Raw genomic sequence first — 25,037 nt, 5'->3', positions numbered from 1 at the left:
TGGCCTGCACCAGCTCGTGGCGAGTGAAGGGTTGGTCGCTGACGTCCTGTCTGCCCCGCGCCGCCACGATGGCAGCCACGCGCCCCGGCCTGAGGTCGGCCTAAAGCCGACGCACTTGCGCTGGAAGCTGTACTCTGGAGCCCCGCGAGACGAACATGTCCACCAGCCTCTCAGCTTCCTGCTGTGGATGGGGGTGTGCGGGAGGTCTACTCAGTCTCTTTCCGGAGGCAGTGTTGATCTTGGCCCAAAGGTCGCCCAGGCTGGTGTGCTGATTGAAGCTGGCGCACCACTCGAGCCATTTTGCCTCTGACGTGCCATGTAATGCGGCGGGCGTGCTGCACCACCTCCCGCAGCAGCTCAAGGTTGGTGGGGGTCAGCCGCCTCCGGTAGAGTTTTCGGTGGATGTTGATAAGGTGGTTCTGCTCCCGGACCTCTTCGTTGAAGAACCACCAATCCCTTCGGTAGCGGTAACCAGGGGCCTTCCTAGGGATTGCTGCCTCTGCTGCCCTCTCGACGGCCGCCGTGAAGCCTCGTTCACGATGGTCCAAGTCATCCGCCAGCTCATACGTGCCCCACCAATGGCTGAGGGCATCCCGGAACTTGACCCAGTCCGCTTTTTTAACGTCCCACCGGGGCTGGGGAAGAGGCAGTGGCGGCAGGCCCACTCTTAGGGTGGTGGAGAGAGCGTAATGGTCGCTGGTCAGCGTGGGGTGAACCCGCCATGATGAGCCTGTTGCCAGGGCACGAGAGACCAGCGTCAGGTCTAACCTGCCCCCGCGGACATGGGTGGCCTCTCCGTTGTTGAGGAGCACTACTTCAGGAAGGTCCTCCAGCACGGCTGCCAGGTGTCAACCCGTGGGGCTCGGGCGGGAGACGGACTGCAGTATATGTTTGTACTTACTGAATAATTGACCGGCCTTAAAGGAAGGAGGAGCAGCAGGATGAGCTGCATGCCATCTGCCCGGGACAGGATTCGAACCCAGACCTACAGATTCTTATTTAGGAACACTAACCACTGCACTGCAGAGGCAATTAACAGACAGCTACCACCCCAGAATTACACCCAACTTACTCTGGTGATTGACATTAGGCCATCATTTCAGAAGTACACCAGTCACACTGAAGGACACCTTTGTGCTGCATTGAGTACTTTCTGCTCATACAACACATTGATGTATTGTTTTCCATAGCAAATCACCTGTGTGTGGGAATTATTTCTTAAAATATGGTCTGGGGAGGGGGAATATATCAAGGGCGTTTTCGTTTATCACATTTTGGCAGCAGGGCAAGCGTCAAGTATATTTAGGCTAGATTTAGTTAAGTTAGGTCAGGTTCGATGAGGTTAATCTTTAATGTATTAAGAAAAGACAGTTTATAATAACTAGTTAAAATTTTGCAAGGTTAGTTTATTTACAAAAATTAAGAGTTCAATGTTTAAGATACAGAGAATGTAAGTGCTCAGAGTAAAAATAATTATTTCAGCAATCAAAGGACTTGTGTACAATGTTGCGAGCTGTGGGTCTGGGTGTTGGGCCTGACGAGTTACTGTGTTGGGTGTAGCTTACATTCCTTGCATAATTATTGCCTTTTTTTTTTTTTTTTTTTTTTTTCCCCACCGGTAGGCTTTCTTCAGGGGCCTAGTGGTCGGCCCAAGCCCGTCATGGCGCAGGCAATATTTATAGTGGCGCCATTTATTCTTGGCTCATGCTGCCCACCAAAACTCATTCTTGATTCACTTGGGCAGTTTCTTCCTGAGTCCAGGTTGAGGGGTGGTCTTCAGGACAGCATGTGGGTAGTCTTAGGCCACTTGACGGTGACTGAAAAATCCCAGGTGGTAGCGTGGGGATTCGAACCCACGTCGTCCAGCACGTGGTGAATGCAGGGCCTGCACGCTAACCACTCAGCCACTGCCTACCCTAAAGTATTGATAACACTGCACCACTTAAAGAATGACCACTGCACACAGCAATGTCTCCTTTGTGCCTCGGACAAGTCACTTGACCGGTTGGCCAGCGACTGCCATCAGCGTTCTCGTTATTTTCTCCCCTTTCAGTCCCTGTATCTCGTCCAAAGCTGGTAGTCCGTAGAAAGACTTATTGGGAAACTTGTTCCATTTATTTCTGCACCCCAGCATGCCACAAAAGGATGGCATTTTGGCAAAAAGTCTGTCCTTCAGCACCAACGGAGGAGCGTGGTGCAGTTTGTTGGTCCCCCAGAGCCTGGCGAGCATGAACTTCTTGATGTTGTGATGTTTTGTGCATGGCACCTATAACCAAAACTCTATTAACATCCCCCTTATTAAAGCCCTTCATCCATTTATAAACAAATCAAGTCTCCTCATAACCTTTGCCTTTCTTGAAAATGCAGATTTAAATGCTTAACTCTATCCTCATATGGTAAGTTTCTCACCCCTTGAATTATTTTTGCCATCCTCCTCTGTACAGATTCTACCATCTTGATATCCATTCCATAGTAGGGTGACCAAAACTGAACTGCATAATTGAGATGAGGTCTAACTAATACTAAGTAAAGCTTGAGGATGACTTCAGCACTTCTATTGCTTACACTCCTTGAGATGAAACCCAGTACCCTTTTTGCATGATTCCTAGCCTGAATGTTTTTTTTTTTTGCCTCGGCCTATTGCACCGGTAGGCTTCTTCCCAGTGGATCCTGAATTCCTGATGGTCGATCCAAGGCTTCTTCCCGGTGGGGCCTGATGGTCGGCCCAGCCCGTTCTGGCGCAGGCGAGTGTTTATAGTGGCGCCATCTTGCATTAGCTCATGCTGCCCTCCCGGAGCTCATCTTTAATCTTAGAATCTAGAGTCCGGGTTGATTGGTGGTCTTCTGGACAGCATATGGGTAGTTTTAAGCCACTCAGCGGTGGCTGAAAAATCCCATCTTGGTGGCACCGGTCGGGGATTGAACTCGCGTCCTCCTGAACGCGGGGCCGTCTCACTATCCGTTCAGCCACCGCCTCCCCGAAGATTGAGCCCTAAGATGGAGGTTGGAGCTTGCTGAGACTCCCAAGTCCTCCTCACACCCAGACCTGCTTAGAGGAGTGTCATTTAAGGAGTAATTGTCTGAGAGGTTATTCCTAACTACGCTCAGAATGCTACACTTCCTGATATTGAATTCCATCTGCCACTTCCCCACCCAATCATATAGTCTGTCTTGCTCATCCTGGAGAACGCTAGCGTCCTGGCCTAATTTAACTACTCTACCGATCTTGGTATCATCTGCAAACTTACTGACATCACTACTAATTCCTGTGTCCAACTCGATGTAAATGATAAAAAGCAGTGGACCCAGTACCGACCCCTGTGGGACTCCACTCGCAACACAGCCCCAGTCATCACTATACTGTTATATAGCAATCAATATTTTCAAGACATCAAAGGTATATATATATATATATATATATATATATATATATATATATATATATATATATATATATATATATATATATATATATATATATATATATATATATATATATAAGAACATAAGAACATAAGACCGCAGGAGTCTGCAAGAGGCCGTAGGCCTGTACGAGGCAGCTCCTTTGACCCTAAGCTCCTGTATCTAACCCCACCTATTATCGCTGTCCATGAATTTATCTAGTCTATTTTTGAATGTGACAATTGTATTGGCACTCACCACATGACTGCTAAGCCTATTCCACTCATCCACCACCCTGTTAGTAAACCAATTTTTGGCTATGTCCCTGTTGAATCTGAATTTATCCAGTTTAAACCGTGTCCTACCGGTTCTCTTACCAACAAAACCTTATGAATGTCTCCTTATTAAAGCCCTTCATCCATTTATAAACCTCGATCATGTCTCCACGCACCCTTCGCCTTTCTAGAGAATGCAAGTTTAACTGTTTGAGTCTTTCCTCGTATGGCAAGTTTCTCAACCCCTGAATCATCTTAGTCATCCTCCTCTGCACCGATTCTAACATTTTGATATCCATTCTATAGTAGGGTGACCAGAACTGAACCGCATAGTCAAGATGAGGTCTAACTAATGCTAAATATAGTTTGAGGAAGACTTCGGGGCTTCTGTTGCTTACGCTCCTTGAAATAAATCCCAGTACCCTATTAGCTCGATTTCTAGCTTGAATGCATTGTGCCCTTGGACGGAGATCAGAGCTCACTAAGACCCCTAAATCCCAGACCTACTTATGAGAGTGTCATTTAAGCAATAGTTATGTGAGGGGTTGTTCCTACCTACACTCAGAATACTGCACTTCCCTACATTGAACTCCATCTGCCATTTATCCGCCCAGTCATATAATCTGTTGAGTTCACCTTGGAGAATACTAGCGTCCTGATCCGACTCAATTACTCTACCGATCTTCGTATCATCTGCAAATTTACTAACATCACTACTAATTCCTGTGTCTAAGTCATTGATATAAATAATAAACAAAAGTGGACCTAATACCGAACCTTGTGGGACCCCACTCGTAACACATCCCCAGTCAGATCTTTTACCATTGATTTGCACTCTTTGCTTCCTATTGCTAAGCCACGCCTTGACCCAGTTCAAAACTTTACCCTCTACTCCGTGAGCCTGTAATTTAAGCAACAGTCGTTGGTGAGGAACTTTGTCAAACGCTTTACTAAAATCAAGATAGATTACATCATAATTTTCATCTCTGTCAACCGCCTCAAATACTTTATTGTAGAAGGACAAGAGATTGGTGAGGCATGACCTACCTTTTGTGAACCCATGCTGCGAGTCGTGAATTAAGCTATGTTTCTCTAAATGCTCCCGAATGTTCCTGGCTATTATGGACTCCAGCATCTTCCCTATAACCGATGTTAAGCTAATTGGGCGATAGTTTGAAGCAACTGACCTGTCCCCTTTTTGAAAATCGACATTAGCTACTTTCCATAGGCTCGGCACATAGTATTTACCGACATCTTAAAGATGTCGGTTAGTGGGTCACTGATTATATCACCTAGCTCCTTTAATACCCTCGGAAATATCCCGTCAGGACCTGGCGACTTGTTCTTCTTAAGCTTATCTATCTCATCCTGAACTACTTGCCTGGTAATGATTATATCCCTCAATTTATCGCCATCCCCGCCCTCGTACACCTGAACTCTTTCCGGTATAGTCGTTCGATCCTCCTGTGTGAATACTGAAAGGAAGTAGTCGTTCAACAATGTGCTCATATTTTCGTAATTTTCTACTAGCTCCCCTGTGTTTGTTTTCAGCGGTCCAATTTTCTCCCGTGTTTTTGTTCTATACATCTGAAAGAAGCCCTTAGGATTACTTTTCGCCTCATTTGCTACTTTGATCTCATAGTTCTTTTTGCTATCCTGGTGTTTTTCTTAACTAATCTAGATAGTTCCCTGAGATGTGTTTCCCATTCTTTATTTTCTGATAAATTACATTCTTTAACCCAATATCGTGTTTTATTAAACGAGTCATCAAATTATTATCATTTTTTTCTTTTATAATTGTTAGATGTGTTATATGATGTTCTTGCCCCTCTACTATTACTCTAAATAAATTATTGTAAGAAATTTCTACCTGGTTCTACTGTCTCTCAAATAATCAGTTATGGCCCTCATGAATCCATAAATTATACAAGTTTACCCTTCAAGATGTCTTGAAGCCCCTCGTAGTTTGCTCTTCTAAAATCTGGCACTAACACTGGGTTTGGATCACGGGTTACCAACCTAAAACGAACCGTTCTGTGATCACTATTTTCTAACTCTCCGCCCACCTCCCATTATTGGTTAGGACTAAGTCTAATATGTTATCTCCTCTGGTAGGCTCAGTAACTACCTGCTTAAGGAAATTATCTTGTATAACTTCAAGAAAGTCCTCGGCTTCCAGGTCACCCACTAGATCTTCCCAGTCTATATTCCTATAATTAATTTCACCAATTACGCAGACATTTCTACTAATACTATACCTGCCAATCTCCTGTAGTAATATACTCGTGTCCTGCCTGTTAAGGTTGGGTGGCCTGTATATAACTCCTAGAGTTAGTTTTTCTTTCCCTTTGTAAACGTCCACCCAAACTGATTCTGAATCCATGTTAGTTTTGACTGAGTTGTTAACTAAACATTTAAGTGAGTCTTTAACATATAGCGCAACTCCACCTCCCGTTCTGCCCCTTCTGTCTTTGTGAAACATCTGATAACCCGTTATTTCAAATTCTGACCTAAAATTTCTATTAGCAAAGTCTATCCATGTCTCAGTGATCGCTATTATGTCAAAATTTTCTGAACAAGCTTCACCCCTTAGTAAGTCTATCTTGTTTCTGAGGCTCCTGCTGTTAGTATAGAAGATTCTTAGCCGTCCTCTGTTACTCCACTAGAATTACTTCTAAGCTGCCTGGTTATATTATGAGCTAGTTTAACCCTACCATTACTCCTCCCATTGCTACCTTTACTCCTAACCCCCCCGCCTATACTACAAAATCCCTCAGGGTACCAAGTGCTCGCTCAAGGGAGTCTGAGAGAGCCTCAACACCCTTGAACGTCAAGTGTATCCCGTGGCGTCGTTGCCAAAGAAGAGGTCCCACTAACAGCCACCCATTAGTGCTCAGCAAGTCTGCTGTTCACTGCTATCGCCCTGGACAGCCATCCATCCCTCCTTGGCAGGACGCCACACACTACTGGTGACCCACCAGCGTCACGTATCCTGCCTAACAATTCTCTAAAACGCCTGAGAAGGTCCTCGCCACAGCTGAGAAAGACAATGGGGTTCGATCCCTAAAACGCCTCAATCCTGTCTGATATATCCTGCCCTATATATATATATATATATATATATATATATATATATATATATATATATATATATATATATATATATATATATATATATATATATACCTAACCTTCTACTGAGCTATATATATATATATATATATATATATATATATATATATATATATATATATATATATATATATATATATATATATATATATATATATATATATATATATATATATATATATATATATATATATATATATATATATATATATATATATATATATATATATATATATATATATATATATATATATATATATATATATATATATATATATATATATATATATATATATATATATATATATATATATATATATATGGACTATAACCCTATGGGAAAATATGCATTTGGGGAAGTCACCTCTGACACGTCATATAAAACATGTTTTTTTTCGTTCTTTTTAATGACTGAAATGAGACAAGACCTTGTTAGACAACAATATGTAATCAACACTCACCCTGGGGTCGGACCTGCTGGACTTAGGTGGCTGGGTGGTGACAACACAGTATGGCACTGTGCTGTCAACAAGACAGTGGGTCGTCGACATCCTCCTCCTCCTCCTCCTCGATAACAGGGGGCTCTGCACAAGGCTCAGCGATGACAGACACAGAAGCAGACTTAGGCCGAAAGAATGTGGTGATTGTGGACTGCTTGGCAGTAACCTGTAGGTGACGATATGCCTCCCTGTATGGCAGAAGGAGTGCTTCTAATCCACGCTTAAATTTTGCTGCCCGATCCATCACTGGGTCCATCTCCATGGCCTGCTGACCCAACAATTCAGTGTGGTGAAAAAAGTCTCATAGACCTTTTAATGTCAAGGAGCGTTGCTTTTGCTGCTCCTCCTCATCGTCACCTTGTGCACTGGGCTGCATCATGTCAACCAGGTCGAGGAGTTCTTCGTCGTTAGGCTCCTCGCTGTGTGAATCAAGGAGCTCGTGAACATCCTCCTCGGTCATGTCTGTGAAACCCTCGCCTCCGATCCTCTGGGCCAACGTCACGATAGCCCTCACCTCCTTCTCGATGCCGAACCCCCGGAAGTCATTCACTACATCCGGCCACAGCTGGTGCCAACAGGCGTTCATTGTCTGTGTGTCCACACAGTTCCAGGCTTCTTTGATAACCTCTAGCCCATCCCGGATGTTGTAGCTTTTCCAGAAGTCGAGCATAGTAACCGTTGTAGATGAGTCGATGGCTTTGATGGCGCGGTCATACACAATATGGGTGTAATGGGCTTTGAAAGCTCGAATGACTCCACGGTCCATTGGCTGGAACTCCATTCCAAAGTAGTCCAAAAAGCAGCAAGTCGCAAATGTCAAAATTTAGTAGCACAAAAGACCCAAAAGTAGCCCAATTTGCTATAAGTAGCCCAATCTGGCAACACTGCAGTGTGGCGGCGCGTGAATTTTTTTTTTTTTAGGATAATGTTGCTATGAGAAAATCTCGACCAATAGCAGTCGTCCCTGAGTGAGCTGCTGGCCAATAGGAAAGCATGAAGTCACAGTCTAACTGTGACGTCACTCAGGAGCAACCTAACGTCCATTGCCCCGCCTCCCTCCTCTCTCCCTTCCCCCCTCCTCTCTGCCTCCCTCCCTCCCTCCTCTCTGTCTTCCTCCTTCCTCTCTCCCTTCCCCCCTCCTCTGCCTCCTCCCTCCTCTGCCTTCCTATTTAGCGTCAATGCATCCTATCGTGAAACTGGGGCGTGAGACTGAGATATATATATATATATATATATATATATATATATATATATATATATATATATATATATATATATATATATATATATATATATATATATACAGTACCCTCTCGAGTTTCGCGCTATCCGAGTTTCGCAGTTAGTCCTAAATTCTTACCATCCCAACTTTCGCACATTATCACCCTGAGTTTCACGCTGCTTTGACACGCATGGGTCACGTCTACTTACCATCGGCGTCACGCACACTAGCTTTAAAAGTAGTATCACACTGGACGTTTTCCTCCAAACATTGTGGGTATGGCAAGAGAGAGAGAGAGAGAGAGAGAGAGAGAGAGAGAGAGAGAGAGAGAGAGAACGGGTCGTTTTGAAGCCGCAGTTGAAGGCGGCTGCCTTACGATTGGCTGACAGTTCTGAAAACACGCTTGTGATTCGCTGGGAGTCTGATGACGTCATCGCCAACGTTCACCCTATCAGCGGCTTCACTGTCTTAAGGCAGTGTCACAATGGCCGTTTTTGTCCAACCGTTGGGGCTACGGGCAACGCCTGTATACCCAACCGGGAGCGAGTTCACGGTTATCCGTAAGCTGGTGTCACACAGTGCTTTTTCCTTCCCACCGAGTTGACACTAGCTAGGGGTGTGATACTGCCTTAAGGCAGCGAGGCCGCTGACCGGGTGAGCGCCGGCGATGACATCATCGGACCCCCCAGCGAATCACAAGCGTGTTTTCAGAGCTTAGCCAATCGTAAGGCTTCATCTGTGGCTGTAAAACAACCTGTTCTCTCTTCCTTTTTTCTTCCTTTTTCCAAGGTACGTTTTCGAGATAACAAGGGAGTAAAGGAGGAAAACAATTGAACTCCAGGGGGGCAGCATGAGCCAATTAAAATGGCGCCACTATAAACAGTTGCCTACACCATGGCAGGCTCGGGGCCGACCATCAGGCCCAGATGGATGGTCTACCGGCGCCATAACCCACATAAAAAAAAAAAAGGGTCTGAATAGATAAGCGCTTTTTCAGTGTTTTTAATACCTTGAGTTTCGCGATCCTCGAGTTTAGCGCTATACCTTCGGAATGAAGCGAGCGCGAAACTCGAGAGGGTAATATATATATATATATATATATATATATATATATATATATATATATATATATATATATATATATATATATATATACACACAGTTACATGTAGAGAAGCTCTAGCCCTTCTAACTGAGCTCTGCTTGGCATGTGGCAGTGCTGCAGGAGGCAACAGCCACAGGGGACCCGGAGCTCCTGGGGGTGGTACTGGAGGGGCGGGACATGCAGCGCTACTCCTCTAGGATCGCCGGCATCCCCACACTGCTCTCCAAGCTTAAGGAGGCAAGTCATTGAACAGGATGTACTTGTACTGATGTGGATTAGTGCTTTCAATGTGACTTTATGATTTAAAGTGGGCAGGACACCAAAAATTGCAGACCACTTTCAAACTATTGGTTTGGGAGGGAGTGGTTTTCAGAAGTATTTAGTGAACACCAAAACCAAAATATTGAACAAAAAAAAGACCTTTTTTTCTCATTTTCTTTTTTCTTTCTAGAAAAACTACTGGATTGATGTTAAATAATTTTTTTCATAAAACATGATTAATATAGGGATTATCTTTTGACCGTGGTCAAGTGTTCATAACATAGGTTGCTTTAGTCAGAGTGCTGCAACAAATAGCTAAATAGTGTGAGATAGTTTGAGAGCCTCATGTAGAATGAAGAAACAATCAAGGTAAAATCTCATCAGTTTTTTTGTAAATCAAAGGATAAAGAGGCTTTTTGTACTTACAGTGTTTTCTCTTTTCATAGGCTCCAGACTTCTATGTGGAGATGAAGTGGGAATTCACAAGTTGGGGTAAGAAATACTATTATCTATATAATTTTGTAATTATTACATATGCATTTAGAATCAAGATCTACTTTAGGATGTACTAATTGATTATATTGATGACAACAGAGATATTAAGGTTGATGTGTCCCCTGCAGTGCCACTTGTGTCCCGGATGTGCCCAAGTGACACCTACAGAGTATACAAGAGTGGCTCCAATGTGCGCATTGACACAACACTAATTGGGTTTGATCAGACCAGCTGGCAGCGAGGAAACAGGAGCTACATCTTCAAGGGGCAGGGTATGCCACTGACTTTTTAAAAAAGATCTGTTCCTCAGTCACACTCTTCTGTATTCATCTTTGTATGTTGATATTTTTGCATTAGGAACTGTTAGCCCCATGACTCATCATGCAAGTAGCCTTCCTTGTTCTTCCACTATACAGAAGGAAACAGTTGAGAAAAGGAATCCCAATCTTTTTCTTTTCTTATTTTCTTAAAAGGTCACAGAGCCTGGAACTGAATCCTACTCTCATGCATCCCATGACTTCAGGAAATGCGGGAAATAAAGATAATGATTTACATAGTGGTATGGCTTTCTTGCCAGGGCGATCTGTATTCCCTTCAGATAAATTTTCTTTCTCCACTTTTGGATCCTCATCTTAATTAGCAGGGTTGGCAAAAAACAATGTTTTTTTTTTTTTTTTTAAACAAAAACAATGTTTTTTTTTGGTTTAAACCAGTTTTTTGGTTTAAACCAGTTTTTTTTGGTTTAAACCAGTTTTTTTGTTTAAACCATGTTTTTTTTTGGTTTAAACCACTTTTTTTTTCCAGTATGTTTATTCCAGTAATTGTATCCGTATATACATATATGAGTTTGAAAAGGAATTATAGATAGATTTAGAGATGGATTTAGCAAAATATTCATTTGATCTTCATACAATCTGTAAAAGAGGCAAAATGCAGCTTCTCTAACATGCTTTTTAATTGCAATGTTAAAGAGTAGTAAAACATGGAAGACCTCTTCTAATTTTCCAGTTGCATGCTACAAAAACAGCTGTAAGAGAGAGAGAGAGAGAGAGAGAGAGAGAGGCACTTTCCTGTTTTTTTTAAACAATTTATCTGCTGTTTAGTGAAGTGGCAAATATATATATATATATATATATATATATATATATATATATATATATATATATATATATATATATATATATATATATATATATATATATATATATATATATATATATATATATATATATATATATATATATATATATATATATATATATATATATATATATATAACAGCAGATAAATTGTTTAAAAAAAATCCTCTCCAACAATGCATACAGAAAAATACTGGTAGCTAGATTATGTGTAAATTCAAATGTAGTACAATACTTATTCATACTTATTGTTTTCTGAAACTTATTGAGCAAATGCATATAACATACTGTACTGCACTAAGCCACAAATGGTTTAAACCAATAAAAAAAAAACAGTGGTTTAAACCAACTAATAAAACCTTTTTTTTTTTCTTTTGTGTGTATCTTTGTCAGTTTCATCAGTATTGTGGTTTTAACTATACGTAAGATTTTAATTATGTACAGCAGGGTTGGCGGTTTAAACCAGGGGTGTCAAACTCAAAACCCTTGGAGGGCCAATTCATACTCTGAAGTGCCGTCATGGGGGCCAACAAGGGTAGAAAATACATTGACAAGATTGAAGTTACCGTGATACCACGGGACATTTATGACTATCCCGCGGGCCATGAGTTTGACACCCCTGGTTTAAACCAAAAAAACAATCAATAAAACCAGTGTTTTGTTTTAATTATATGTGGTTTATTTCAGTTGGTAAACTCAAATCTCTATTCAAATGCTGTTCAAATAACTGAAAACATAATTTTGGTACATATATATATATATATATATATATATATATATATATATATATATATATATATATATATATATATATATATATATATATATATATATATATACCAAAATTATGTTTTCAGTTACTCTTGAGTTACAGCATTTGAATAGAGATTTGAGTTAACCAACTGACGTGGTGTTAGTAAAATGACTGCATAATAAAAATAATAAAACCACATATAATTAAAACCACAATACCTGATGAAACTAAAAAAGATTCACAAAAAACACTGGTTTTATTGATTGTTTTTTGGTTTAAACCAGGGGTGTCAAACTCATGGCCCATGGATAGTCATAAATGGCCAGTATCACGGTAACTTCAATCTTGTCAATGTATTTTCTACCCTTGTTGGCCCCCATGACGGCACTTCAGAGCATGAATTGGCCCTCCAAGGGTTTTGAGTTTGACACCCCTGGTTTAAACCGCCAACCCTGCTGTACATAATTAAAATCTTACATATAGTTAAAACCACAATACTGATGAAACTAACAAGATACACACAAAAGAAAAACAATGGTTTTATTAGTTGGTTTAAACCAGTTTTTTTTATTGGTTTAAACCATTTGGTTTAAACCGCCAACCCTGTTAATTAGTGAAGATGATAATGAAAATGATGGGGATGATGATAATTTATGCTCATATTCAATAAACTTTCCCCAATCTAGAGCACAGTACTCTACCACTAAATGGTGATTTCCAGTCTCATGTAGGTCACTGTCGCACTGAAACCATTGCCTCTCCTCCACTCACAGCTGATGGTGCCACAATGATGGAAGTGGATCATGAGACTGGGCAGGTGAGTTTGGTTTCCTTTTGTGTCACAAGGAGAGGTAGGTCAAAGGTCAAGTAAGAATACAAAATGAATTTATTATTTCCACAACAGTATACAGTCACCTCTCGATTAACGCAAGGGTTACGTTCCTGGAGATGTCGTGTTATTTAAAATCACGTTATTTAAACATAATTTCCCCATAGGAAACAATGGTAATTGGGGGGTTTACGTTCCTGGACACTGGGAAAGTCTGCCTATTTAGGGGATTTTGTTACTCTAACCTTAAAAAAACGGTTTTAATACATTAGTGGGTCACGGAAACAACAAACACACGTTCTCATTTTATTTAAATTTGTTCTTCACCTGCGTCGGCCACCGTCCCTCCTCACCCCGCACTCCCTTCACCTCCGCCACTCCGCCTCACTTGCCTCCTTCCTCTTCCTTTGACTACCCATGCTATTGGTGACAAAGATAACTCCTTCAAGTTAAAGTTTTCTAAAGAAAGAATTGCTACATTACATTTGTAAGTCACTGACACAACAAAAACACGTCCTCACACTCACCATCACTGTTGATGCATCACTGGTTGTCGTCGTCGTCTGCCAAATCCTCACCCCGCTCTCCTTCCTCACTTGTGTCTCCTTCCTCTTCCTCCGACTCCTGGACCTCTACTGTCTTCTTTTGGAAGAATTGATCAAGTTTTGTCTGGATTGTCAACTTTTTTGAGGAGAGAGACAGCGTCTCCGCGCGGTGACGTAATCGATTAAACTCGTGTTAAATCGAACATATCGTGTTAGTTAAACATATTTCCTTAAATATCAACTTGTGTTAAATAAAAAAACGTGTTATTTAAACTCGTGTTAATCGAGAGGTGACTGTAATAGATATTCTGAAGAAAAAAATAAAATAAAAAGGCATTTTTTCACAGACATTGCAATGCATAAAGATAGACAGTACAAAGGTTGCATATTGGCTTTTGAGGTTTGACTAAAGATCTTTCAGTGTGATTTGTGGTGTGACTGGACTGTCTGCAATCTCCACACAGGTCTACATGGAGAACATGCGGACACTCCCACCAGAGCAGGCACAGGCCTACATGCGTCCACATCCTGGCATGTTGTCCCAGAGGCTCACCACACCTATTGCCATCACCTACATTGACACTGAAAAGATCAGCTTTGAGAGGTGTGTTGTTAACCACATTCTATGCAGGGCCGGGATCACATGAATATTTGTCTTGCATGACATGTACCTCCAAGAGTTAACAGTATGGTGTGGGTTGACCTTAAATCTCATTACTAATGCACTGCAAAGCTTGTGAGAGTTTTTTTACTTTGAATGGGATTTTTAGTTTTGTCAGACTTGGCATATGCATTGAACCTTTGTTTCTATTACCAAACTCTTCAATATCATCTGTTTCCTTTTCAGGGATAAAGCTGGCATCTGGGGCTGGCGAAGTGACAGAAGTGAAAATGTTAATGGGCATGATTGTAAGGTAAGTGTCAGCCCCTACGTCTGCCCCTACCCGTGGAAATAGTTTAATATTTTTTGTAAGATAAATTCTTAAAGAGCTTGCTCTGATATGTTTTTGAAGCAAATAAACCAAAGTAATGAAAATGTATGTAAACCTGAGAATATATAGAAATGCACTTAACTTTGGAGCTGAATATGAATAGCTGTTTGGTCCTTGCAACCTTATTTTTTCCTCTCTTGTCCTTGGATCCTAGCTGAGGGCCTGTGGTGATGGTGGTGGTGATGTGACTGGTATAATAAATAAGTTATCCTAATCTGAATAACACTGAATTGCAACCTTAATGTTCCAGGTTTTTTCTGCAACCAATGTAGAGCTTGTGACAAAGACTCGAACCGAGCATCTCACTGATGCTGACAAGGAGAAGTCATCTCCTAGGAGTCCTATTCAGTCTTTCCTAAACATTGCTGAAGTGGAGGAGAAGCAAAACTCTCCCTCTTCATCTGAAGAGGTTTGTAAAAACAGGCTTACAGTAGTATCTGCATGTCCTGGTCTCATCTTTTACTGTTTTGTATGCAAACACTACGTATGTCATAAATATATTTGAATGCTCATGAATATTTCAACACTGCAAAATTTGTCATGAGCATAGTTGTCTTAACCCTTTCACTACGGCTGGGTGAATATAGCGCCCTGCCCCGTATCCGGGCTGGCCGCGCTCGCCAAATTTGAAATATCACTACTAAATATAACAAGTTTTAAGCCATAAACTCAAAATAATCATCATGTACTATATATAAAAATATGCAAAATTAAATGGTGCACATAAAGTAACATAAATTCTTTGATAATTTTAAGATGTATGCATAAATATAGAGAAATTTGTGTTATGCGTAGATGACGTGTATCTGCTGAATTGAATTTCCTTATAGCTATTAGTTGTGATAAAAATAGATTAGAGGAAAGTGGAGGAGAGGGAAGGGGAGGACACAGACGTAAGATCATGGATTCACTGGCAATATGCACAGATTTCACGGAGTAAAAGGTTGAAAGGCCGTCCTTCTGGAGGTGGGTCTTGTGTGTGTGTGCGTGTGTATGTGTGCGTGTGAGAGAGAGAGAGAGAGATCAAAAGCCTGACACCTCACTGATACGAAGAGAAAGAGAGAGAGAGCAGCCTATTTCCTCTCTCTCTCTTTTTCACACACAAACACACACACACACACACACACACACACACACACACACACACAAACACACACACACAGATGGGAGGGATCGAGATACAGGGAGAGGGAGATAAGCACTTTGGTCACGGTGTCAGCAGAAATGTTGAAGTGTGGAGGAGATGTAGTTGTTGGTAAAGATTCATTTTAGGTCCGTGCCAGTATCTCATAATCTACTTTATGAAACATCAGTATCTCTTCATATATCTTTTCTACAAACCTTCAACAGTCATGGAAATGCTTTGAAAATCCAATTCAAGGACCTTTTTTTACTCTTGAAAATAGGGGATAATGTTTATGAAAGCACGTCGCCTCCTCTGGCGGCGGCCACGGCGATGCTGCAGCCACCGCAGTCGTAAAATAGCTCACAGAGGGTTTAGGGTCAGGGAGCATATTTAAACTACTCCAACCGAACTTTACGATCACTTTGATTTTCTGCAATGAGCACCGTGTCATCAGCAAACAGTATCGAATTCAGTACCCACTTCCTTCCCTCATCGAAGTCTTACTCCAACTTCTCCAACTTTGCCCTTAATGTCTCTAATAACACCATCCATATAAATATTGAACAACCATGGTGACATGAAACACCCTTGTCTTAAGCCCACTTTTATCTCAAAATGTTCACTTGTTTCTCCAGTAATTTTGCCACATGCAGATGCATCCTCATAGAAAGACTTTATTGCACTAAGCAGTTTTCGTCCCACACCATAAATCTTTAAAACATCCCACAATGCAATCCAATCGACTGTCATAAGCTTTTTCCAAATCCATGAAGGCAGTGTGAAGTTTCTTTCCTTTTGCTATTATTTTTTCTACTACCATCCTGAAGGAAAATATCTGATCCACACATCCCCTTTCCTTCCTGAAGCCTCCTTGTTCTTCACTGATTTTCTCTTCTGCAAGTCTTTGCACCCTCTCTATTATGACTTTTCCATATACCTTTCTGGGTATACTCAGGAGACTTATACCTCTATAGCTCCCACACTCCCCTCTCCTGCCCTTCCCCTTGTAAACTGGGACAATGATGGCTTTTGTCCAGTCTGCTGGCACCCCCCCTTCCCATGCTACTTCACATATCTTGACCATCCATTTAACAACTACATCTCCTCCACACTTCAACATTTCTGCTGTGATTCCATCAATTCCTGCTGCCTATCTATTTTTTAATCTTTTTATTGCCTGATTTACTTCTTCATATGTTATACTTCTTTCTTTATATACTCCTCCTCTACCTCGACTCAAAACTGCTGCAGTTACAGCTGCTGGACGTCCATCCTCAAAATTCATTAGTTTTTGATATATTCTCTCCATCTCTCTTTCACAGCTTCCCCGTCTTTCAACATCTTTCCATTCTCATTCATAACTTCATTTATTTTACTTGAGGAGATATTTTCTGCATTTCTTTCATTTTTTACTTCTTTCCAATATGATCCTGTTCCCTTTATATTTTTCACTTGGTCTTTTTCCAAAGTCTTCATCAGCTCTCTTCTTACTTTCTTTTATTACTTGTTTTAATTTCATTTTGCATTCTCTATATTTCTTTTTCCTTTCCCTTTTTACTTGCTCAGCCACATTTCTTTCTTGAGTTTTCTTAAAAAGTTCCCTTTTCTCCTCTCTTCTGTCCACCATGAATTTCCTTTTCTTTTTCCATCTCTCACCACTTTCATCCCTAACACTCTTTTTGTTGTAGTTACCATTATTTCTTTAATTGTTCCAAAAACTTTTTCAATATTTGTATTATCTTTTACACTTTCCCATTTTTCACTTTAAGCCTCTGCCATTTCACGATTATACTCATCTTTTATTTCTTTTTCCTGTAACTTTTCTGTCTTCAGTATTTCCTTTTTTACTTCACCTTTCTTTTCAAACACCCACTTTTCTTTCAGCTTTAACTTTGCCAGCACTGCAAGATGGTCAGATCCATCGAACATTCCTCTTACTACCTTTGCATCACAAATTTCTTTTCTCAGCCTTTCATCTACTGCCACATAATCAATCAATCCTTTTTGTTCATTATCTTCTCCCCTCCTCCACGTGTATCGGTGGATATTCTTGTGCTGAAAGAAGGTGTTCGCTAGGAACATTCCCCTCTCAGCACAGACATCCACTAGGCACTCCCTCCCACCATCTCTACCATCACTCACACCAGTTCCTCGAATACGTGTTTCACTCACTCCCAACACATCCACTCTACCATTTACAAAATTTTCAACCATCACTCTCCTCTTTTCCTCACCACCTAAACCATTCACATTTATAGACAACAGTCTCATACATTCCTTTCTCTTCTGCCGCCCTCTAGCTGGAATGGATGGAATGAGTAATGAAAGTGTGTACGAGCATTTTGGAATGTGTCACAGGGGTGAAGGGAAGAAGTGTGGAGTGGTGGAAGAAGTGAAGCGACAGACTTTAAAGTGGTTTTGCCACATGGAGTGAATGGAGGAGAGTAAGATGACCAGAAGGGTGTATGTGAGTGAGATAGAGGGAGGGAATGCTAGAGGACGACCTCCAGTGAAATGGAGGGATAGGGTGCAAGAGTACATTAGGGAGAGGGGGGAAAGATCTTTGAGAAACTTTGAGCAGGCAAGGAGGGAGTGTATGGATAGAGAAAGTTGGAAGCTCTTCTGCCGTGACCATCCCGTGGTGGGAGCTTCTAGGAGCAGGCGTCGATGAAATGATGATGATGATGTCAGCAGAATCAAGCTGTAACTTGTTGATGCCTCTCTCTCGCTCTCTCTCTCACACACACACACACACACACACACACACACACACACTGCAGGGAGGAGGTAGGAAGAAAGAAAAAAAGAAAACAGAGATAGTGAGATGGGTGTGAGGGGGAGGCAGGGAGGGGAGGCCACAGCTCCCGTGTGACCCCATGTCCCAGAGCTGAGGTGGTGGTGAGACAATGCACTAGTCAGCCACTTGGCAACTCGAGGGAAGAGGAACTCCACACACATACACATATATCATTTCTTTCTCATTATTTTTGTTATTTTCTGTTAGAATTGATTGTTACTGTGAAGTACAAATGCGCACAAGACACACTTACATTCTTACACAATAATAACAGTGAAAGTCAAATAAGACACCGTATCATATACGACCTACATCCTAAAAACTATTGTACAATATCCAGGAAGAAATAACTCATATGCTGGCTAAAGCGAGCCAGGACGCAGTATACGTGTCCTCGGATATGGTACGGGGCACACAAGGACACAGTATATGCGTCCTCATGTTGAAGGGGTTAAGGCTCAGAGTCCTCTCCTAAGATTTAAGTAGCCTACCTCTTCTTTACATTAATTTAAAATAGCATTATTTGACTTTGAAATGTAATGTACAGTCAATTATGCATGTCAGTGTGCCTTTGATGTTATGACATTTTCTTGTTTTAGAGTGAGTCCTGCAGCCTCAACAATCCAACCAATATTACGGCAGAGGAATACTTCAACCCTGAGGTGGACCTGCAAGGACGAGACATTGGCCGACCTAAAGAAGTTGCCAAGAAAGTACAAAGCTTTAAGGTTAGTGTCAATCACTATTTCCATCACAGTAATGAAGTAACAAATTTAAAGTAGGAAAATACTGATACAAGTTGACTCACTCATAGTATTGCACCAGATGTTACCATAAATGCAACATAATTGCCTGATGAATGAAGGTCTTAATTAAGATATGGATATATATTTCACTGTGTTTAAGTTGTAAGATGCTTAAAGGATACAGGAGCATTTGACCATGACTGGGCCCTCCCTTAGGTCATTTTTACCTTGACCACTTTTCAAAATGATGAAATGGCTTTTTGATTCACCACTCTACCTTTTGAAGAAAATTGCTTTTGATGTCCTCTGAATATTAAAAAAAAAAAATAATAATAATAATAAATAATAATAATAATAATAATAATAATAATAATAATTGCACTTCAAAAATTGTTCTGTATGCCTACATCTGCACAAAGTACTTTAAGTACTCATACAGCACCCTACACGTATTCCCGACCGTCTTGGAGACAGGCCCAACATTCTAGACCTCTTCCTTAGCTCAAACCCTTCTGCTTACTCTGTCAAACTGTTCTCTCTGTTGGGCTCCTCCAATCACAACCTTATTTCTGTATCCTGTCCTATTGCTCCTGTACACCCTCTGGACCCACCGAAGAGGCGATGCTTCTGGCATTTTGCTTCAGCTCGGTGGGACAACCTGAGGATGTACTTTTCCGATTTCCCGTGGAATGATTATTGCTTCCAGGAGCGAGACCCCTCTGTGTGTGCTCAGCGCATCACAGAGGTGATTGTCTCTGGAATGGAGGCATACATTTCACGTACTTTCTCTACTCCTCACGCTAAAAAGCCTTGGTTTAATCACGCTTGTTCTCATGCTGTCACAGATAGAGAGGCAGCTCACAAAAGGTACCAGAGCCTTCGAACTAATGCTAACCATGAATGTTACGTTTCTGCCCGGAATCGTGCCAAATCTATTCTCTGACTAACCAAAAACTTTAATTAATAGAAAATGCCAAAACCTTGCTTTCTCTAATTCTTCCTGTGACTTCTGGCATCTAGCCAAAAACATCTCCCCCAACTTCACTTCTTCATCTTTCCCTCCACTCCTCAGTCCTGACTGCAACACTGCCGTCTCATCTATCTCTAAGGCTGAACCCTTCTCTCAAACTTTTCCTAAAAACTCCACTCTGGACGATTCTGGACATATTCCTCCTACTCATCCCCCCCTCTGACTCTTTTATGCCTGTTATAAAGATTCTTCAAAATGATGTTTTCTATGCCCTCTCTGGCCTCAATCCTCAGAAGGCTTATGGACCTGATGGAGTGCCTCCTATTGTCCTTAAAAACTGTGCCTCCGTGCTGTCACCCTGCCTGGTCAAACTTTCGCCTCTGTCTGTCAACATCTACCTTTCCTTCCTGCTGGAAGTATGCCTTCATACAGCCTGTGCCCAAGAAGGTTGACCACTCCAATCCCTCAAACTATTGTCCTATAGCTTTACTTTCTCGTCTATCTAAAGCTATTAAATCAATTCTTAACCGGAAGATTCAAAAGTACCTTTCCACTTCTGACCTTCTATCTGATCGCCAGTATGGGTTCTGCAAGGGGCGTTCTACTGGTGATCTCCTTGCCTTCCTAACTGACTCTTGGTCATCCTCTCTTAGTCGTTTCGGTGAAACCTTTGCTATTGCGCTGGACATATCAAAGGCTTTTGATAGGGTCGGCACAAATCTTTGCTCTCCAAACTACCCTCCTACGGTTTCTATCCTCTCTGTACCTTTATCTCCAGTTTTCTTTCTGACCATTCTATTTCTGCTGTGGTAGACGGTCATTGTTCTTCCCCTAAATCTATTAACAATGGTGTCCCACAGGGTTCTGTCCTATCTCCCACTCTTTCTGTTGTTCATTGATGATCTTCTTTCCAAAACGAACTGTCCTATCCATTCTTACGCTGATGACTCCACTCTGCATTACTCAACTTCTTTTAATAGAAGACCCACCCTACAGAAACTTAACGATTCAAGGCTGGAGGCAACAGAACACTTAGCCTCAGACCTTACTATTATTTCCGATTGAGGCAAGAGGAACCTGGTGCCCTTTAACGCCTCAAAAACACAGTTTCTCCACCTATCCACTCGACACAATCTTCCAAACAACTATCCCCTATTCTTTGACAACACTCAGCTATCACCTTTTTCAACACTAAACATCCTCGGTCTATCCTTAACTCAGAATCTCAACTGGAAACTTCATATCTCATCTCTTACTAAATCAGCTTCCTCTAGGCTGGGCGTTCTGTACCGTCTCTGCCAGTTCTTCTCCCCCGCACAGTTGCTATCCATTTACAGGGGCCTTGTTCGCCCTCGTATGGAGTATGCATCTCATGTGTGGGGGGGCTCCACTCACACAGCTCTCCTTGACAGAGTGGAGTCAAAGGCTCTTCGTCTCATCAGCTCTCCTCCTCATACTGATAGTCTTCTACCTCTTAAATTCCGCCGCCATGTTAACATAAGAACATAAGAACGCAGGAGTCTACAAGAGGCCGGTAGGCCTGTACAAGGCAGCTCCTTTGACCCTAAGCTCCCGTGTATCTAACCCCACCTTATATCGCTGTCCATGAATTTATCTAGTCTATTTTTGAATGTGACAATTGTATTGGCACTCACCACATGACTGCTAAGCCTATTCCACTCATCCACCACCCTGTTAGTAAACCAATTTTTGCCTATGTCCCTGTTGAATCTGAATTTATCCAGTTTAAACCCATTACTTCGTGTCCTACCCGGTTCTCTTACCAACAAAACCTTATGAATGTCTCCCTTATTAAAGCCCTTCATCCATTTATAAACCTCGATCATGTCTCCACGCACCCTTCGCCTTTCTAGAGAATGCAGGTTTAACTGTTTGAGTCTTTCCTCGTATGGCAAGTTTCTCAACCCCTGAATCATCTTAGTCATTCTCCTCTGCACCGATTCTAACATTTTGATATCCATTCTATAGTAAGGTGACCAGAACTGAACCGCATAGTCAAGATGAGGTCTAACTAATGCTAAATATAGTTTGAGGAAGACTGGGGCTTCTGTTGCTTACGCCTCCTTGAAATAAATCCCAGTACCCTATTAGCTCGATTTCTAGCTTGAATGCATTGTGCCCTTGGATGGAGATCAGAGCTCACTAAGACCCTAAATCCTCTCGCACCAGACCTGCTTATGAGAGTGTCATTTAAGCAATAGTTATGTGAGGGGTTGTTCCTACCTACACTCAGAATACTGCACTTTCCTACATTGAACTCCATCTGCCATTTATCCGCCCAGTCATACAATCTGTTGAGTTCACCTTGGAGAATACTAGCGTCCTGATCCGACTCAATTACTCTACCGATCTTGGTATCATCTGCAAATTTACTAACATCACTACTAATTCCTGTATCTAAGTCATTGATATAAATAATAAACAAAAGTGGACCTAATACTGAACCTTGTGGGACCCCACTCGTAACACATCCCCAGTCAGATCTTTTACCATTGATTTGCACTCTTTGCTTCCTATTGCTAAGCCACGCCTTGACCCAGTTCAAAACTTTACCCTCTACTCCGTGAGCCTGTAATTTAAGCAACAGTCGTTGGTGAGGAACTTTGTCAAACGCTTTACTAAAATCAAGATAGATTACATCATAATTTTCATCTCTGTCAACCGCCTCAAATACTTTATTGTAGAAGGACAAGAGATTGGTGAGGCATGACCTACCTTGTTTGAACCCATGCTGCGAGTCGTGAATTAAGCTATGTTTCTCTAAATGCTCCCGAATGTTCCTGGCTATTATGGACTCCAGCATCTTGCCTATAACCAATGTTAAGCTAATTGGGCGATAGTTTGAACCAATTGACCTGTCCCCCTTTTTAAAAATCGGCGTCACATTAGCTACTTTCCATAGGCTCGGCACATAGCCAGTATTTACCGACATCTTAAAGATGTCGGTTAGTGGGTACATCACCTCTCTTGCCTCTCTTTCTATCTTCTATCGATATTTTCATGCCGACTGCTCTTCTGAACTTGCTAACTGCATGCCTCCCCCCCTCCCGCGGCCCTGCTGCACACGACTTTCTATTCATGCTTATCCCTATACTGTCCAAACCCCTTATGCAAGAGTTAACCAGCATCTTCACTCTTTCATCCCTCATGCTGGTAAACTCTGGAACAATCTTCCTTCATATGTATTTCCTCCTGCCTGCGACTTGAACTCTTCCAAGAGGAGGGTATCAGGACACCTCTCCTCCCGAAATTGACCTCTCTTTTTGGCCACCCCTTTGATCTCTATTCAGGAGCAAAGGGTAGTAGCGGGCTTTTTTTATTTTTTATTTTTTTATTTATTTATTTATTTATTTTTTACGCCCTTGAACCGTCTCAGCTGTAAAAAAAAAAAAAAAAAAAAAAAAAAAAATCAGAGCTTATGATTTATATATATTATACTGCTATCCAGGCACACCTATGGCTGGCAGAGGAGTACCCTCTTAAACTGCAGGACCAAGTGATGCCTATTGTGGACCTCATGGCCATCAGCTCCTCACATTTTGCCAAATTGAAACACTTCATCCAGATGCAGCTGCCCAATGGATTCCCAGTGAAAATTGGTAAGTGAACGTCATGCATATCTGCATAGCAGGGAGCACCTTTTCTTCAGGGATATACTATAAATAATATTACCAATCTAATCTGCAGACACAGCTGCTATTCCATGTGCATTATACTTTAGCAGCAGTACTTATTGATTTAATAGCATTTGTTTTTAGTGCAAAAGATGCAAACAGAATATACATTTATGACTTGTTCTGTTTTCAGAAATCCCACTCTTCCATGTCCTAACAGCAAGAATAACATTTGGTAACATATTTGGTGTTGATGCTCCCATCAACAAAGTGTCCACAGTCACTGAAGAAGACAGATTATCTTGTGTAATAGAGGAAGATGCATTTGATCCTCCATCAAGTTACACTGTCATTGGTAAGTGTGGTGGAAATAACTAAAATTAATTTTAACCTGTCTTTATTTGACTTAATATGGAGTCATACAATGTACATTCATCAGTTATTTCATCCTTAACCCGGTAGCAGCAGGGATCATGTTTCTTAATGGTCCTTCTAAGCGAGAAAAATGAGAAAAAAATCATCACTCACACAAACCACTTCATAATATATATCAAAGCATTTGTGATCAATTTACGTATCATCTATTGCCCGTCACTGCTACATGGTAAAGCCACAAATTTGGCCCATTGCTGCTACCGGGTTAAGTAAATTTTCCTCAGATAAAGCAAAAATTAAAGCCTTGACAGCTAAGTTTTGCCGATTAATGTAACTATAATTAATTCACATACATATATTTGAGAAAAGATGAATTTAGAATATTTACATACTTTAGGTAATGTTTCTTGTGTGCATTTTTGTATATGCAGAAGCAGGCAAGTCATTAAGAAAAAGGTTATATTTTTTCTCAGAACTTGATACCTTTACCAGCACAATATGCTAGCAATGCTCAGCAAAATATCAAGTTGTAACATATTGTACAACTCTATTGGTGCAGGTCATTCGGACCAGCAGCACCTACAGATGAGCCTGGATGAGGATGATGCACTGCTGCAATATGCCATTCAACAGTCACTGGTTGAGGCTGGCACTGAGCAGGATCAAGTGGACATTTGGGAAGCACTGCAGGCTGACCACCGCCCCCCACCAGGAAGGCAAGGGTGAGACAGCTTTGT

General features: G+C 41.3%; 1 protein-coding gene across 5 annotated transcripts in view; it reads left to right on the top strand.

Annotated features, from left to right (window-relative positions):
* The window catches only part of LOC126981591 (ankyrin repeat domain-containing protein 13D-like), a 55,024-nt gene that overhangs the window by 25,272 nt on the left and 4,715 nt on the right, over nucleotides 1-25,037 (top strand). For all 5 annotated transcript variants that reach the window (XM_050833020.1, XM_050833018.1, XM_050833017.1 and 2 more), the window contains 11 exons: nucleotides 9,749-9,873; nucleotides 10,344-10,389; nucleotides 10,521-10,664; nucleotides 13,059-13,102; nucleotides 14,124-14,263; nucleotides 14,507-14,573; nucleotides 14,902-15,060; nucleotides 19,174-19,302; nucleotides 23,760-23,910; nucleotides 24,119-24,280; nucleotides 24,860-25,022. In XM_050833020.1, the coding sequence (XP_050688977.1) occupies nucleotides 9,749-9,873; nucleotides 10,344-10,389; nucleotides 10,521-10,664; nucleotides 13,059-13,102; nucleotides 14,124-14,263; nucleotides 14,507-14,573; nucleotides 14,902-15,060; nucleotides 19,174-19,302; nucleotides 23,760-23,910; nucleotides 24,119-24,280; nucleotides 24,860-25,022 (1,330 nt within the window). The remainder of the gene's footprint in view (nucleotides 1-9,748; nucleotides 9,874-10,343; nucleotides 10,390-10,520; nucleotides 10,665-13,058; nucleotides 13,103-14,123; nucleotides 14,264-14,506; nucleotides 14,574-14,901; nucleotides 15,061-19,173; nucleotides 19,303-23,759; nucleotides 23,911-24,118; nucleotides 24,281-24,859; nucleotides 25,023-25,037) is intronic.

This window comes from Eriocheir sinensis, chromosome 48, assembly GCF_024679095.1.
Source record: "Eriocheir sinensis breed Jianghai 21 chromosome 48, ASM2467909v1, whole genome shotgun sequence".
NCBI classification, from domain to species: domain Eukaryota; kingdom Metazoa; phylum Arthropoda; class Malacostraca; order Decapoda; family Varunidae; genus Eriocheir; species Eriocheir sinensis.
Note: the sequence above shows the minus strand (reverse complement) of the source record. Positions and strands in the feature narration are given on the sequence as shown.